Source organism: Castor canadensis, chromosome 15 (genome assembly GCF_047511655.1).
Source record: "Castor canadensis chromosome 15, mCasCan1.hap1v2, whole genome shotgun sequence".
NCBI lineage: Eukaryota > Metazoa > Chordata > Mammalia > Rodentia > Castoridae > Castor > Castor canadensis.
Window position 1 is genome coordinate 18,411,461 of NC_133400.1, and position 13,467 is coordinate 18,424,927.

At 38.7% G+C, this 13,467-nt stretch overlaps 1 protein-coding gene across 4 annotated transcripts in view; it reads right to left on the reverse strand.

Moving 5' to 3' along the window:
• Positions 1–13,467, reverse strand: part of Ctcf (CCCTC-binding factor) — a 58,751-nt gene that overhangs the window by 19,052 nt on the left and 26,232 nt on the right. For all 4 annotated transcript variants that reach the window (XM_074055836.1, XM_074055838.1, XM_074055837.1 and 1 more), the window contains 2 exons: positions 4,027–4,816; positions 3,519–3,689 (listed from right to left, as the gene is read on the reverse strand). In XM_074055836.1, the coding sequence (XP_073911937.1) occupies positions 3,519–3,689; positions 4,027–4,807 (952 nt within the window). In that variant the 5' untranslated portion in view covers positions 4,808–4,816. The remainder of the gene's footprint in view (positions 1–3,518; positions 3,690–4,026; positions 4,817–13,467) is intronic.

Genomic DNA, 13,467 nt, shown 5'->3' on the forward strand with positions numbered 1-13,467 from the left:
GTCTACAGCCATACCACCCTGAACACACCCGATCTCATCTATACCTTGATGTTTTATCAGGTACAGGTCACAGAATTAATGAATGTTTGACTCTAGATCATTTGCACACCAAATATTACTGTGTCATGTCTATATAGTCTATAGAGGGCCATGGGGCTATCTGTATTCTGAAACTTTTTTTTTTTTTTTTTTTGAGACAGAGTCTCAATTTTGTACCCAGGCTGGCTACAAATATGAGAACACATGATCCTCCTGCCTGTGCCTCCTGAGTACTGGGATTACACCATACTCAGCTGAAACTTTAAAAAAAAATAGGCTAAGGTATGGCTCAAGTGAAGGAAGAACCTACCTAGCAAGTACAAAACCCTGAGTTCAAACCCCAGTACAGCCAAAAATAAATAAATAAAATTACAAACATACAAACTGTTTTATATATAAAATGTTTTGACAAGGAATTCCAGAGACTTACAAAAGCTTTACAAAAGCAACACTGCTTTGTATGTGATTTAGCTAATAATTTTTTTTTGTTTTTTTTTTATGTGTATGTGATTTAAATGGATGAACTGCCTAATATTCTGTGATCTGAATGTCAGTTCATCCAATATTCAAACATTTTTATGAACTAATCTATAAACTATCTTGATTATTTTTTCTTCCTCTCAAAGAATCTTAGGGTTTCTAATATATCCTCACATTGAAGTTCCATAACATAACCAAGTACTTCAGTGGATCTCCAGGCACTTTATATTCTGAATATTACATTAGAAATATGCTCAATAATAATGACAATACTACACAAATAAAGGTGACAGCGTATCACAATGCTGTTTTTAGATTTATCCGGAAACTAGTGATGATCTCTTAATTATGGGTAGCAAGTAAAGGATGGTAAAAGTAATGCCAAATACCAAAACTAAAGAAAGGCTGACTTTCAGGAATGGAATTAGGGCTGGATATTGGTGCCTCATGCCTGTAATCGTAGTTACTTGGGAGGCTGAGATCAGGAGAACCAAAGTTCCAGGTCAGCCCAGGCAAATAGTTTCAGAGACCCCCCCCATCTCTAAAATAACCACAGCCAGAAGAAAATTAAAAAAGTAAAATAACCAGAGCAAAATGAACTGGAGATGCGACTCAAAGGTTAGAGCACCTGTTTAACAAATGTGAAGCCCTGAGTTCAAATCCAAGCCCAACAACAAAAAAGAAAGGAATTAGGAGAGTCAGTGTAATTAATGGGACCGGCTATCTGCACAAATTATTTTCTAAAAGGATGAAAAGAATTCTGGAGACAGAAGTGTCATTGCCTATGACAGTAACTAAGAAATTTTAAGGAATATATGTTTGCTCATTCAATTTGCTTCTCAGCACTAGTAAGAATGTGGGAGTGAAAAACAAGAGTTCCTTCTATGAAAAGTGTATGGGTTGAGAGCATGGTTCAAGTGGTAAAATGCCTATCTAGCAAGCATGAGGCCCTGTGTTCAAACACCAATATCACCAAAACAAAACAACAAAAAGTATGGTATGGTGGTACAGATAAGTAAATAAAACAATTATTAAGAGAAGGAAAGCAGCATTCATTTCTGTTAGGACAAGGTAAGCTAAAAAATAACTTCTGGTATTTACCTAGTACTATCTAGGGAAGAAGGTCTGCCTCCATGTCAATTAGCAAAGAAAAGGACACTGCTGTGCAACAGGGATTTCCAGTAGATTGCACCACATGACCACCTATGTCCCTCTGCCAAAGGTCCTTGTTCTTCTCATTTGTTACATCTTGACATAGGCAAGGGCACCCCCTACAATGCAATCCAACTCCATTTAGGAAATAAAAAGGTATATTCCTCACCATAAATTGGCATTCTGGTGTTTGCATCTGACTCATTCAGACATAGTTAAGAGATGAGTGAATGAGTTCTACCAAATTAGCTCTGGGTAACCAGATAATCAACTTCTAGACCAAGAAGTGTCCCCACATCAAGGCACACCCATCTTGACAAGTCCTATCACAGGGCCAGCTACTTTATTATATAACTCTTTAACAGTGTCTTTAAAGTATCAAATAAAACATTATCAAGTGTGTAGGTAGAGACTAGTGTGGGATGCTACAAAGCGCCTGAGTCACATTAGCAAAGAATGCACTAATACTAATGTATAACATCCTGCTTGTAGGCCAAGAGTCACTTGATTGTATTTATCTGACAACCAGCACATCAAATCAAAAACAAGTACCATATAAAGGTAGGTAGAGAATAATGACAGAGGAAAAGCTATTCTTCATGAGGCAGGAAACACAGATAGAAGACTTTTTTGTATGAAAGGACTTGTAGCCAAGTACCTAAGCTGAAAAGACAAAGCATCCAGAAGAGAGTCTGAATTGAGGTCTGGTGTGCAATCCCTTCACTGAAACCTGGCCACAGCTAACAGGAAGCTAATATTAGACTATCTGAATACCATATTAAAGTATGTATGGTACTTGAACAAATACTTTTTTTGGCTTTTCTTTTTGTTTTGTTAATAGTGCTAGGAATTGAACCCAGGGCCTCAGGAATGCTAGGCAAGCACCCTATCACTTGAGCCACATCCCCACACCTTTTGTGTGTATACATATATAGTTTTTGGTGGTACTAAAGTTTGAACTCAGGATCTCAAACTTGAGCCACACCACCAGTCTGTTTTTTTTCTGTTAGGTGTTTTCAAGATAGACTCTCACAAACTATTTGGCTGGGCTGGATTTGAACTATCTCTGTCCCTCGAGCAGTGTTTTGTTTTGTTTTTTATAGTACTGGAGCCTTCACCTTGAGCCACTCCACCAGCCCTATTTTTGTGAAGGGTTTTTCAAGATAGGATTTCACAAACTATTTGCCCGGGCTGGCTTCGAACCCTGATACTCCTGATCTGTCTCCTGAGTAGCTAGGATTACAGGCGTAAGCCCACTGGCACCCAGGTTTTTTTTTTTTTGACATCACTGGGTTTGAACTCAGGGCCTCACACTTGCTAGGCAGGCACTCTTACTGCTTGAGCCACTCCACTAGCCCTTTTCTTGTTGGGAGTTTTCAAGATAGGTCTTGTGAACTATTTGCCCTGGCTGGCTTTGAACCACAGTTCTCCTGATCTCAGCCTCCTGAGTAGGTAAGATTATAGGCGTAAGCCACCAGCACCCAACATTTTTTGTCATTTTTGATAAAACCTCAGCAATATGATGGTAAATAAAGTCTTCAGGAATTATTTCAGGTAACAACTATAGATACTTTTATTTGGATCATATTCATTGTAATCATTTGGATTATTTCCCACTAAAGCTTTCTTAACATTCAACTGTAACTAAGCCATCTGCTTACAATAAAATTAAGATTACAAAAAGGGCACCACAAGAAGGAACTAAAGTGAGCAGAATAAACTTTAAGGGGAAAAAAAACAGAACAAAAATATTTTCTTTAACCTTCCACTGCAATTAGTTTAGGTAATACTTAAATCCCAAGTTTTAACCTTTGTCATGTTATTGCCCCCACATTCTCATTCAGCACCTGTGTGTGTGTTAAGGTGATTCCTCAGGAGGGTAACTGTTCTGAATGCTCTACCACAGAGATGGCACTTGTGTGGTCTCTCATCAGTGTGGCTTTTCATGTGACGATCCAAATTTGAACGACGTGGACACGTGTAACTGCAAAGCTCACACTGGAATGTCTTCTTTACACCTATGTGCAAAAAGAACAAAAACAAACAAAAAATCCCCCACTTACTTGTTGCAGGGTTTCAAAGGATTCAGATTAATCCCGATCTTTAATTCCTACAAATATATTTTATTAGCTTTTTATAACTAAACCCTATGTTAAAATTATTTCATGAGACTAACAGATTTACTTTCTCTTTAGGACTTAAAAACTTCTTTTGGACTGATTAAAAAGACTGGTACCCACTTAATAACTTAAAAGAAAACACATTTAATATAATATAAAATAACTTGTATATGGACAGTTGTATACTTTATTCCAAAATGGTTTTATGAGGCTACTATGGATAAATTCATTTTACCTTTCTTTTTAATTTTTGTTGGCTTTGGAGGCTTCATATTACCAACCACTTTCTCTGCATTAACCTCCGACAACAGACCTTCTTGTTGCTCTTCCTCAAAGTCGTAGACAGAGACATCTACATCCTTGCCCTCCTCTGTGTAACGCAGTTTGCTCTTTTTGGTTTTCTTTGTTTTTTTGGCTGGTGGCTGATAGTCTGGGTCTTTTTGCCAACTAGGATCTTCCTGAGGTGGAAGTTCCCCTTGCTCTAGTGTTTCCACCTCTCCGTTGGCCCCCACTTTCACCACCTGAAACCCTTCAGGCAAAGGTAAAGTGTGACATATCATGGGTTCACTTTCTGCAAGGCCCTCTTTAGACACTTCATTTTCATAAGCCCCCTGAAGTTCTTCTACTGAGGTGGTAGCAACAGGTACAGTCACGGGAACAGGTACTTGAACAAGCTGAAGCTCTCCTATATTAATGGGCTGTTCCTCCATATTTACAACCTGCAAGGTTATGATCTGGGTATCATCTACTGCAGCCTCTGCTTCTGGAGCCACTGTACCCTCCATTACTTCAGTCTTCATCTGAAGAAGGGTAGGATCCAGCTGTTCCATCATCACCATCTGTACACTGCTATTGACATCCTGGACCACCTCACCCCCATCTGTCTGGTTTTGGGGTAGGTGGCAAGCATCTTCTTCCTGGCCCCCTTCCCGGCGTCGTTGGTATGTCTTTCTCTCCTTCCCTTTAATGAAAGTTTCAGACTCCTCCACAATGGCTTCGACCGCCTCACCTTCCATTTCCCTTTCCTTTATTAAGGCAGAACAAAATTGTTATGTAAGACAAAAATTCTCTAAATGAAAACACATACATTTTAGAACAATAACAAAAAGAGATCTCTGGTGAATGAATTAGACATCAATGATTGTTAAATGGACATCATATGCCTTCTGATGAAAAAAAAAAAAAAGCACTGCCTGTTTGAAAGAAAACAAAAATCTGAAACCAATCAAGCCTCTAGATCCAACTTCCAATTAACAGGAAATTGATGATAAGAGGATGTTAAATTACACAGCAAGGATGAAATCAGTGAAACCCAGTCTAAGGGAAACAAGATTAACTTCAAGTTTCTTTTACAAATAAATCATCAAAAGAAAAAATTGGGAAGGTTGGACGAATAATCTGTATGCCCAAAGTTTTCAACGCAGGTTGACTTCACCTCCTCAAGCATTTGGCAGTTTTTAGGGGTATTTTTAATTGTTACTACTGGGGTGGGATGTCACTACTAGCATCAGGTGGAGATGCAACTAAATATTCTATAAGGCACAGGCCAATCTTGTACCACAAAGAATTGTCAGAGCCAGGCATGGTAATATATACATGTAATCCCAGCACTTCAGAGACTGAGGCAGCAAGATGGCAAGGTCAAGGCCAGTCCAGGTTACACAGTAAGACCCAGTCTCAAAGGAACAAAAAGATACTAGACAAGTAAGAAACCTTAACTCTGGCCATTTGATGATATTAAAGAATTATTAACAAAACTAATCTTATACATTTTAAGGAGGATGTTGGTCAAAGAATACAAATTTTTAATCAGGATTATCTATTGTAAAACATGGAGACTATACTTAGTAACTTCAAAATCATTAAGAGAGTAGACTTTAAGTGTTCTCACCTCAAATTATGTGAGGAAATACTATTAACTCGATTTAGCCATTTCACAGTTTAGGTATTTAAAAATATGTTGCACTGTATAAATATATATAATTTCTTTTGTCAATTAAAAATTAATTTAAAAATAAATAAATGTTAGGGCTGGATGTAGTTTAAATGATAAGTGTCTAGTGTGCATGAAGCCTGGGTTGGATCCCCAGCACCATAAAAAACAAAACAAAGACAAGTATCGTGTCTCTTATATCCACTTACAAAGTACTCTAAAGTGCCTTATATTTAGAGTTTATTTGCTTTTATGGTGCTAGAGATTGCTCTAGTATTGTTCTTCTTCTTTTTTTTTTTGGTACTGGGGACTGGTTATCTCCCTAGTCCCTGCCTATTTTTTAAGCTAAATTCTACTTTAGAAATTGTGCTGTCAAACTTTTTTTTTTTTTTTGAGGTACTGGGCTTGAACTCAAGGCCTTCACCTTGAGCCACTCCAGCAGCCCAATTATTTTGTGATAGGGTTTTTTGAGATAGAATCTCACAAAGTATTTGCCTGGGCTGGCTTCAAACTGTGATTCTCCTGATCTCTGCCTCCTAAGTAACTAAGATTACAAGTGTAAGCCACCCCAGCGCCCAGGCCTCAGAAACTGTTTCTTTTAGAAAGCTTTATGGCCATGTGGCAGTGGCTCATGCCTATAATCCTAGTACTTGGGAGGCTGAGAATGGAGGCCAGCCCAGGAAAATGGCTCTTGAGACCCTATTTTCAAAATAACCAGAGCAAAAAGGACTGGAGGTGTGGCTCAACTGGTAAAGCACCAGCTTTGCATGTGCAAAGCCCTGAGTTCAAACTCCAGTCTCAAAAAAAAAAAAAAAGAAAAAGATATAATGATATATTTTAAAAACTGCACATATTTAATGTACATTTTGATGAGTCTGGACATATGCATAAATCCATGATAACCTCACCAGGATCAAGGGTATTACCTCCCAAATGCCTTTATACAGGTAAGTTCACATTATTCACAGATTTAGTACATGTGGTTTTGACCAAGGATGGTAAAAAAATAAAAAAGTCAAAAGAAATTTCAAAAACAAAAAAATTAGATTCTTGCATGCTCATTATGCAGCTCAACTGATGTGGAGAAGATCTTAGTCCTGCATTATCGACAGTTATGTTTAAATCATTGTATGATGTCCCGGGTATTTCCCTACCTTTAATTTTGTGAACTATTCCTCCAAAAAGCAAAGTACAAGTGAATGTGCTTAATTTAAGTGATAAAGTGAAAAATTTTAGATTTGTTGAAGGCAGGCCTATGTTTAATGGAAGTTGGGACACCATCGGGGAAAAAAATGAAGCAAGCATTTGCACAGCATAGCACTGAATTCTATGCATCCAGAATATTCAGTTTTTCCTCAACAGTGGTCTCTTTGGAACCACCTTTTGCTTTTGGTGGTAAGAACATTTATCATCTAGCATAGAAGCTGGAGGTGTTGCTCAAGTGGCAGAGCACTGCCTACAAGTATGAAGTGTGAGGCCTGGAGTACAAACTCAAAACTGCCACACACACACAAAAAAAAGCAACATTTATCCTAAGAGCTATCCTCAACATATTTCGAAGTGCTCAATACTGTATTATTATTATTATCATTTTTTGGTGTCACTGGGGTTTGAACTAAGGGCCTTGTGCTTGATAGGCAAAATGCTCTGCTGCTTAAGCCATACCTCCAAGCCCTTATTATTAGTTACAGGTACTATGTTGTATAGAACTTACTCTTCTTACATAACTGAAACTTTATATATATTGAGCAAAAATTCTATTTCTCTGTTCCATCATAGTTTTTGTTGTTGTTGTTTTACTTGAGACAGGATCTTGCTATATGGCCCAGGCTGGCCTCGAACTCTAGATCCTTCTGCCTCAGTCTCCCAAATACTGGGATTACAGACTTATGCCACCATACACAGCCATAGTTTTTCTGAGTCAGAATCAGAACTTAGATCCAGACATCAATAACAGTATTTGCAGGCATCATACAACACAGCCTCCAATGTCATATCATTAACTTGACATGAGTCTCTCTCTCCCCTTAGAAGTTCCCCGATTATAAGCACCACATCTAACAAGTACCCAAGCTGGTAAGTACTCAATAAATGCTAATCAAATTGAACACATTAAAAAAACAAACAAACAAACAAAAAAACCCAGAAAATCGGCCAATTCATAGATTCTGGCTCTTAAATCTTGGTAGTACTAAGAGTACTCAAATACTCCTAAGAGTCTAATTCAAGGCAATACTTTGACCTAACAAAAAATACAAGTATATATGAGGTTACTCCTAAATGAAAACTTAAAGTGCTTTATATTCTTGGCCTGGTCTCAAACAAAGCTTTTGCTTTGTGTATATGTATGTATGTATGTGTGTGTATATATATATATACAATTTTTTTTAAGAGACATGTTTCTCCAATTCTCTGTGTAGGCACTGTATTCATACTAGCAAGTCAAGAAGGCTACTTAAGCCAAGGCTAACTATAAGGCAGTACAAAGCCTATGGAGAAACAAGCAAAGCCTGGTCCTACTGTCTAGGAGTTTGTGATGAGAAAGGTTCAATGGTTCATGGTAAAATTAGGTAGGTTTGGATAAAGAAACATAATTAGGCTTGAAAGGAAAATCCTTCAGAATTGGAATTTGAATTGAATCTTGAAACATTGGCAAGACATTTCAGGAGGGAAGGAGGGAGGAAGGGAGGGAGGGAGAGGGAGAGAGAGAGAGGGAGAGGAGGAGAGAGGGAGAGAGGGAGACAGAATGTATTTTGGTGGAGAAAGGGTTAGATCTTTAGGTAGACTAAATACATATGGGAATTTGTTTTGAGAAAAGGTAAAAACTACCTTCAAGCATATGACAGGTGGTAAGAAAGGTGAATGATGTGTTGGTTGTATCCAGTCTGGATGTCTTGAATGATAAAATATGAAGAGTATATATACATTGTATGGTCAGCAATAGAAAATAATTTATGAATTTTAGGTAAGTAAAGAAAGATTCACTCAAGCCAGGTGTGGTGGCTCACACCTATAATTCTAGCTACTCAGGAGGCTGAGATCTTTTGAGGCCAGCCCAGGCAAGAAGTTAGTGGCATCTCATCTCAACCGAAAGCTGGGTGTGGCATCCCAGATACACAGGAAGGATAAACTGGAGGACAAACTCTAGTACTTGGGAGGCTGAGGCAGCACTTGTCTGTTTTTCTTTCTTTCTCTGTCTCTCTCTCACACACACACAGACACACCCCCCCCCCCACAAAGGGGCTGGCCGCCTGTGGCTCATGCCTATAATCCTAGCAACTCAGGAGGCAGAGATCAGGAGGATCACAGTTTAAAGCAATCCTGAGCATAGTTCTTGAGAGCCTATCTCAAAAACAACCATCACAAAAAAGGACTGGTGGAGTGGCTCAAGATGCAGGCCCTGAGTTCAAGCCCCAGTATTACAAAAAAAAAAAAAAAAAAAAATTTTACTCAAGGCCTTGATTTCCTCAACAAAGTATACCTGTATTTAAAATGTATGATACATTTAATATGCCTCTGGTTTTCAAGGCCCCTCACTCTCTGACCCCACGACAACTTACTCAGATTTATGTCTTGCTGCACACTTAAACTGTCTTTTCACCTGAAGAGATGGTCCCAATTCCATCTCCCTTTTTTTTGCTCGGTACTTTGTTCTTCCCATCATTCTCGGACCAGCTTGTTTTTAGCACAACAAAGCCTTCTGACGTTCTGTGTACTTTACTCTGTATGTGCCTGCTGATAAAATAACTACACGATTTTGCACTTGAAAATATCCCAAAATTATTCTCCAACTGGAAATAAATTTCTCAAAGGGAAAAAGGAACCTATATTTCTTACTTATATTTTCACAGTGCTAGGGATCAAACCCAGGGCCTCCTGTATGTTAGGCAAGCACTCTACCACTGAGCTATACCGCCAGCCCAGCAACTTACATTTCTGGACCAATTCAACAAAAACAAGGCTGATGGAAAACTTCCTACGTTTCTGGGTTGCCAGCCTGGTTTTGTTCTGCTATTATCTACTTTCCTCAGTTTCTTGTTCTCAATAACCAAGAGAAAAATAACACAACATTCAATATAAAGGTCTCTTACAAGTTGTTCTACAACAGCAGGGATGTTGCTGCAAAAGATAGGGGTAAAGAAACATTTGTAGATCTTTATAATTTAACTACAAATTTAAAATGTCTGAGCACCACTGTGCTAGCATTTTGTAAGATCTCATTTGTATTTCTGATTATAAGAGACTACTTTAAGCATAATCCTAATTACTTTTATATATCCAGTACTATTCAGATGATTATTTTTGGAATAGGAAAATCTATACCAGCATTGTTCAATAAAAAAAAAAAATGTAAGCCACAAATGTGATCTGCATGTGTAATTTTCAAATATCTAGTTTCAAATAATTACAAATTTTGTAATTCAAATAAAGTATCATGTTAAAAATGCAAAAGGAAACAGCTGAAATATAAATTGACTTTATCTACCCCAATTATGTCCAAAATACTATCATTTCAAGGTATACTCCACATATGTAATTGATATAAAAAAAATTTTTTTTTTCAGTACTGGTGTTTGAACTCAGGGGCCTCATGCTTGCTAGGAAGGTTCTACAACTTGAGCCACTCTGCCAGCCCCTTTTATGTTGGGTATTTTTAGAGATAGGGACTTGCTTTTATTGCCCCAGTTGGCCTTGAACCCCTAATCTTCTTGATCTCTGCCTCCTTGGTAGCTAAGATTACAGGTGTGAGCCACTGGCACCTGGCTTATTTATTTTTAAATAAAGAAAAGTTTTCTGGACAGGTCCAGTGGCTCACGCCTGTAATCCTAGATACCCACCAGGCACAGATCAGAGGGATCTTGATTTGAGGCCAGCCTGGGCAAACAGTTCATGAGACCCTATTTCGAAAAAACCCATCACAAAAAAGGGCTGGTGGACTGGCTCAAAAGTGTAGGTCCTGAGTTCAAACCCCAGTATCAGAGGAAAAAAAAAAAGTTTTCCAGGCCCCAAAGTCAGTATTCTACTGAAGAGGATGATAATCCAAATGTCTCAAGTTAGGGAACAGAGGGAAAGAAAAAAAAAAAAAAAGCTCCATTTACCTTACAGACATTATTAGAAAATGTTTTAAAGAACAAAGACCAGCTAGCAGAGTGATCAAGTGGTAGAGCGCCTGCCCAGCAAGCATGAGGCCTTGACTTCAAAACAAAGAACAAGCTAGGTGTGCTGACACACTAGGGAGACAGAGGGAGGACGATAATGAGTTCAAGGTCAGAGGCAAAGTTAGTCAGAACTGTCTAAAAAACAAAAGTGTTGGGGGACGTAGCCCAAGTGATAGAGCACTTGCCTAGCACAAGCAAGGTCCTGGGAAAGGACAAAAATTTACACACTGTATATGCTTATAGTGGCCCTGCCAGGGAATCACTACATAATCCTAGACTACTAAAATATCTTCAATCCTCAATAATAAAACTGGTGAAGAGAAAAAAACCATTTCATCTCTGAGCTTCTTGGAGTTTTGTGGTATACAATTTGGGGTTTTGTAATATACAATTTGAAGAACAAAGAAAAATCCATATTGTCTGTTGTGAAATCTATAAACTTAAAATGTTAGAAATTGTGTGTAAATAACCAAGTACAACCTAAAAGAGGTCACAGAATCTAATAGGTAGAAAAATAACAGGCATAAATGAGTGTAAGTAAAAACCAATTATGTTGCCAAGGAGGTGAACTAACATTATTCTCTCAGTATGAAAAGAACACATGGCCTAAGGTCCAGGAACATCAACATCTACTCAGGTCTTAAAGCAACAGCTTCTATTTTTATAGAGAAACATCACACACAAAGTAGCGGGAACCACTCCCTTCCAGACACAGCTTAAAAATCTCAGTGTATCCCCTCAAGCAGTGGATCCCTTAATTTAGGGTCCTCCCAAGAGAAGTGAGCTCTCCTCTTAATCAATAACTAACCTAATAGGCTAGACCAGGCACTTCTCTCCCTATGCACTTGGGGTCTGTGCACCCGTCTTGTCCCAGCTCTAATCCATCTCCTTCCTTTCTTCCTCTACAGACTCCTGCTTTCAAATACTCAGTCCCTCTTTGCTCAAAACACACAAACACACATTCATATTCTCTCTTCCCCTTCCCTTCCCTCTCTCCCTCTTTTCCTCTTCCTCCTTTTCCCCCTTACCCCTCTCATTCTCACAAGTATGGCTCGCTCCTTGTTTGGTTGGCCATACCTTCTAGGTTTTGTCAAATCTCTTGACAAACCACTAAAAAGGGGTTTACATTTACTTTGGGACACAATATTCCCCCCCCCCCAAGTCTAGTAGCTTATTCACTGAAAAATGAAGCACATAAACTATACAATTCCGGTACCTAGTGATAATCATCTAACAGTTTCATATTTTCTCAGCTTCCCCCTATGGATATATATGTAGATGAGACCATATTATACATATAATTTGTGTACTTTTTACCCCCAGTACTGGGAATTGAACCCATGACCTCACACTTGCTATACCACTTGAACTACACCCCCAGCTCTTACATACACTTTTATGTATTGTTTTGTTCTCTAATCTTAAGCAGTCACCCTTATTACACAAAGGATCTCATTTCTTTAGCCTGGCCCACAGCAGCATCCATCAATAATCAGCCCAGACAACTGAAGTATCTTTCCTTTATCCTGAATCTCATTTCTCTTAAGATAAAACTTCCTCCATCCTAAACTTCTTTACTCCCTTGGCTGCTGCCTGTCCTGGGTCTTGTCTTCCACCAGACCTTTGAGGCACAAGGCTCTGCTCCTTTCTCTGTAACCACTTTTCACTTCAACTACCTCCACAGAGGTCTTTCCAACCCATGTCTACAATCCCAGTTTCACTGCCCAAAGAATATTTATCCATATAGATATTTGCCTGTCACTTTTAACTGAAACAAATTTGACGAGGAATAAAGAAACCTGAACTCTAATCTACCTAATCCATCACTACCCAATCAAATAAGCCTAGTAAAGCAGGTTAACCATCTGGGCTGCAGTATTACCATAAAATGTTACTTTTTTTTGAAGACAGGGTCTTTGAATTTGAAGCTGGACTTAAACTCTTGATCCTCCTGCCTCATCATTCACAGTACTGGGATCACAAGCATGTACCACCACACCCAGCTATAGATTTTTTTTTTTTTTCTTTTTTTGCAGTACTAGGTGTTAAAACTCAGGGTCTTACACTTGGTAGGCAGGCACACTACCACTTGAGTCACTCCACTAGCCCTAATCTGTGCTTTTTTTATTTTTTGGCTTGAGCCACACCTCAGCCCTAAAATGCTATTTTTTTTTTTTTGGTGGTACTAAAGCTTGAACCCAGGGCACTAGCTGAGTCATACCTCTTGCCCCTAAAATGGTATTCTTAAAATCAGATCTTTACTGTATTCTGGGGGAACATCTGTCATGCCATTAACTTCTGGATAGAGGATGGGGGTAAAAGGAGTTTCCTTCAGATTCAGGAAGGAAAAATGATACTCAATCTTGTTCCTGGTCCTTCAACTGTCTGGACCTAGCCTCCAACAAAGAGACCCCTGAGGCCTTCCATGTTCCTAAACCATGGGCTTGGCCTATATCCTCAGGGAACCTGCTGGGCCATCCTTCCCTCTTCTCTTCCCTCAGCTTCTTCTCTGCCAGCTATGTGTTGTTCAAATATTTCCCACCTTAAACCTTCCCTCATATCATTTTACAATGTAGTACCTATT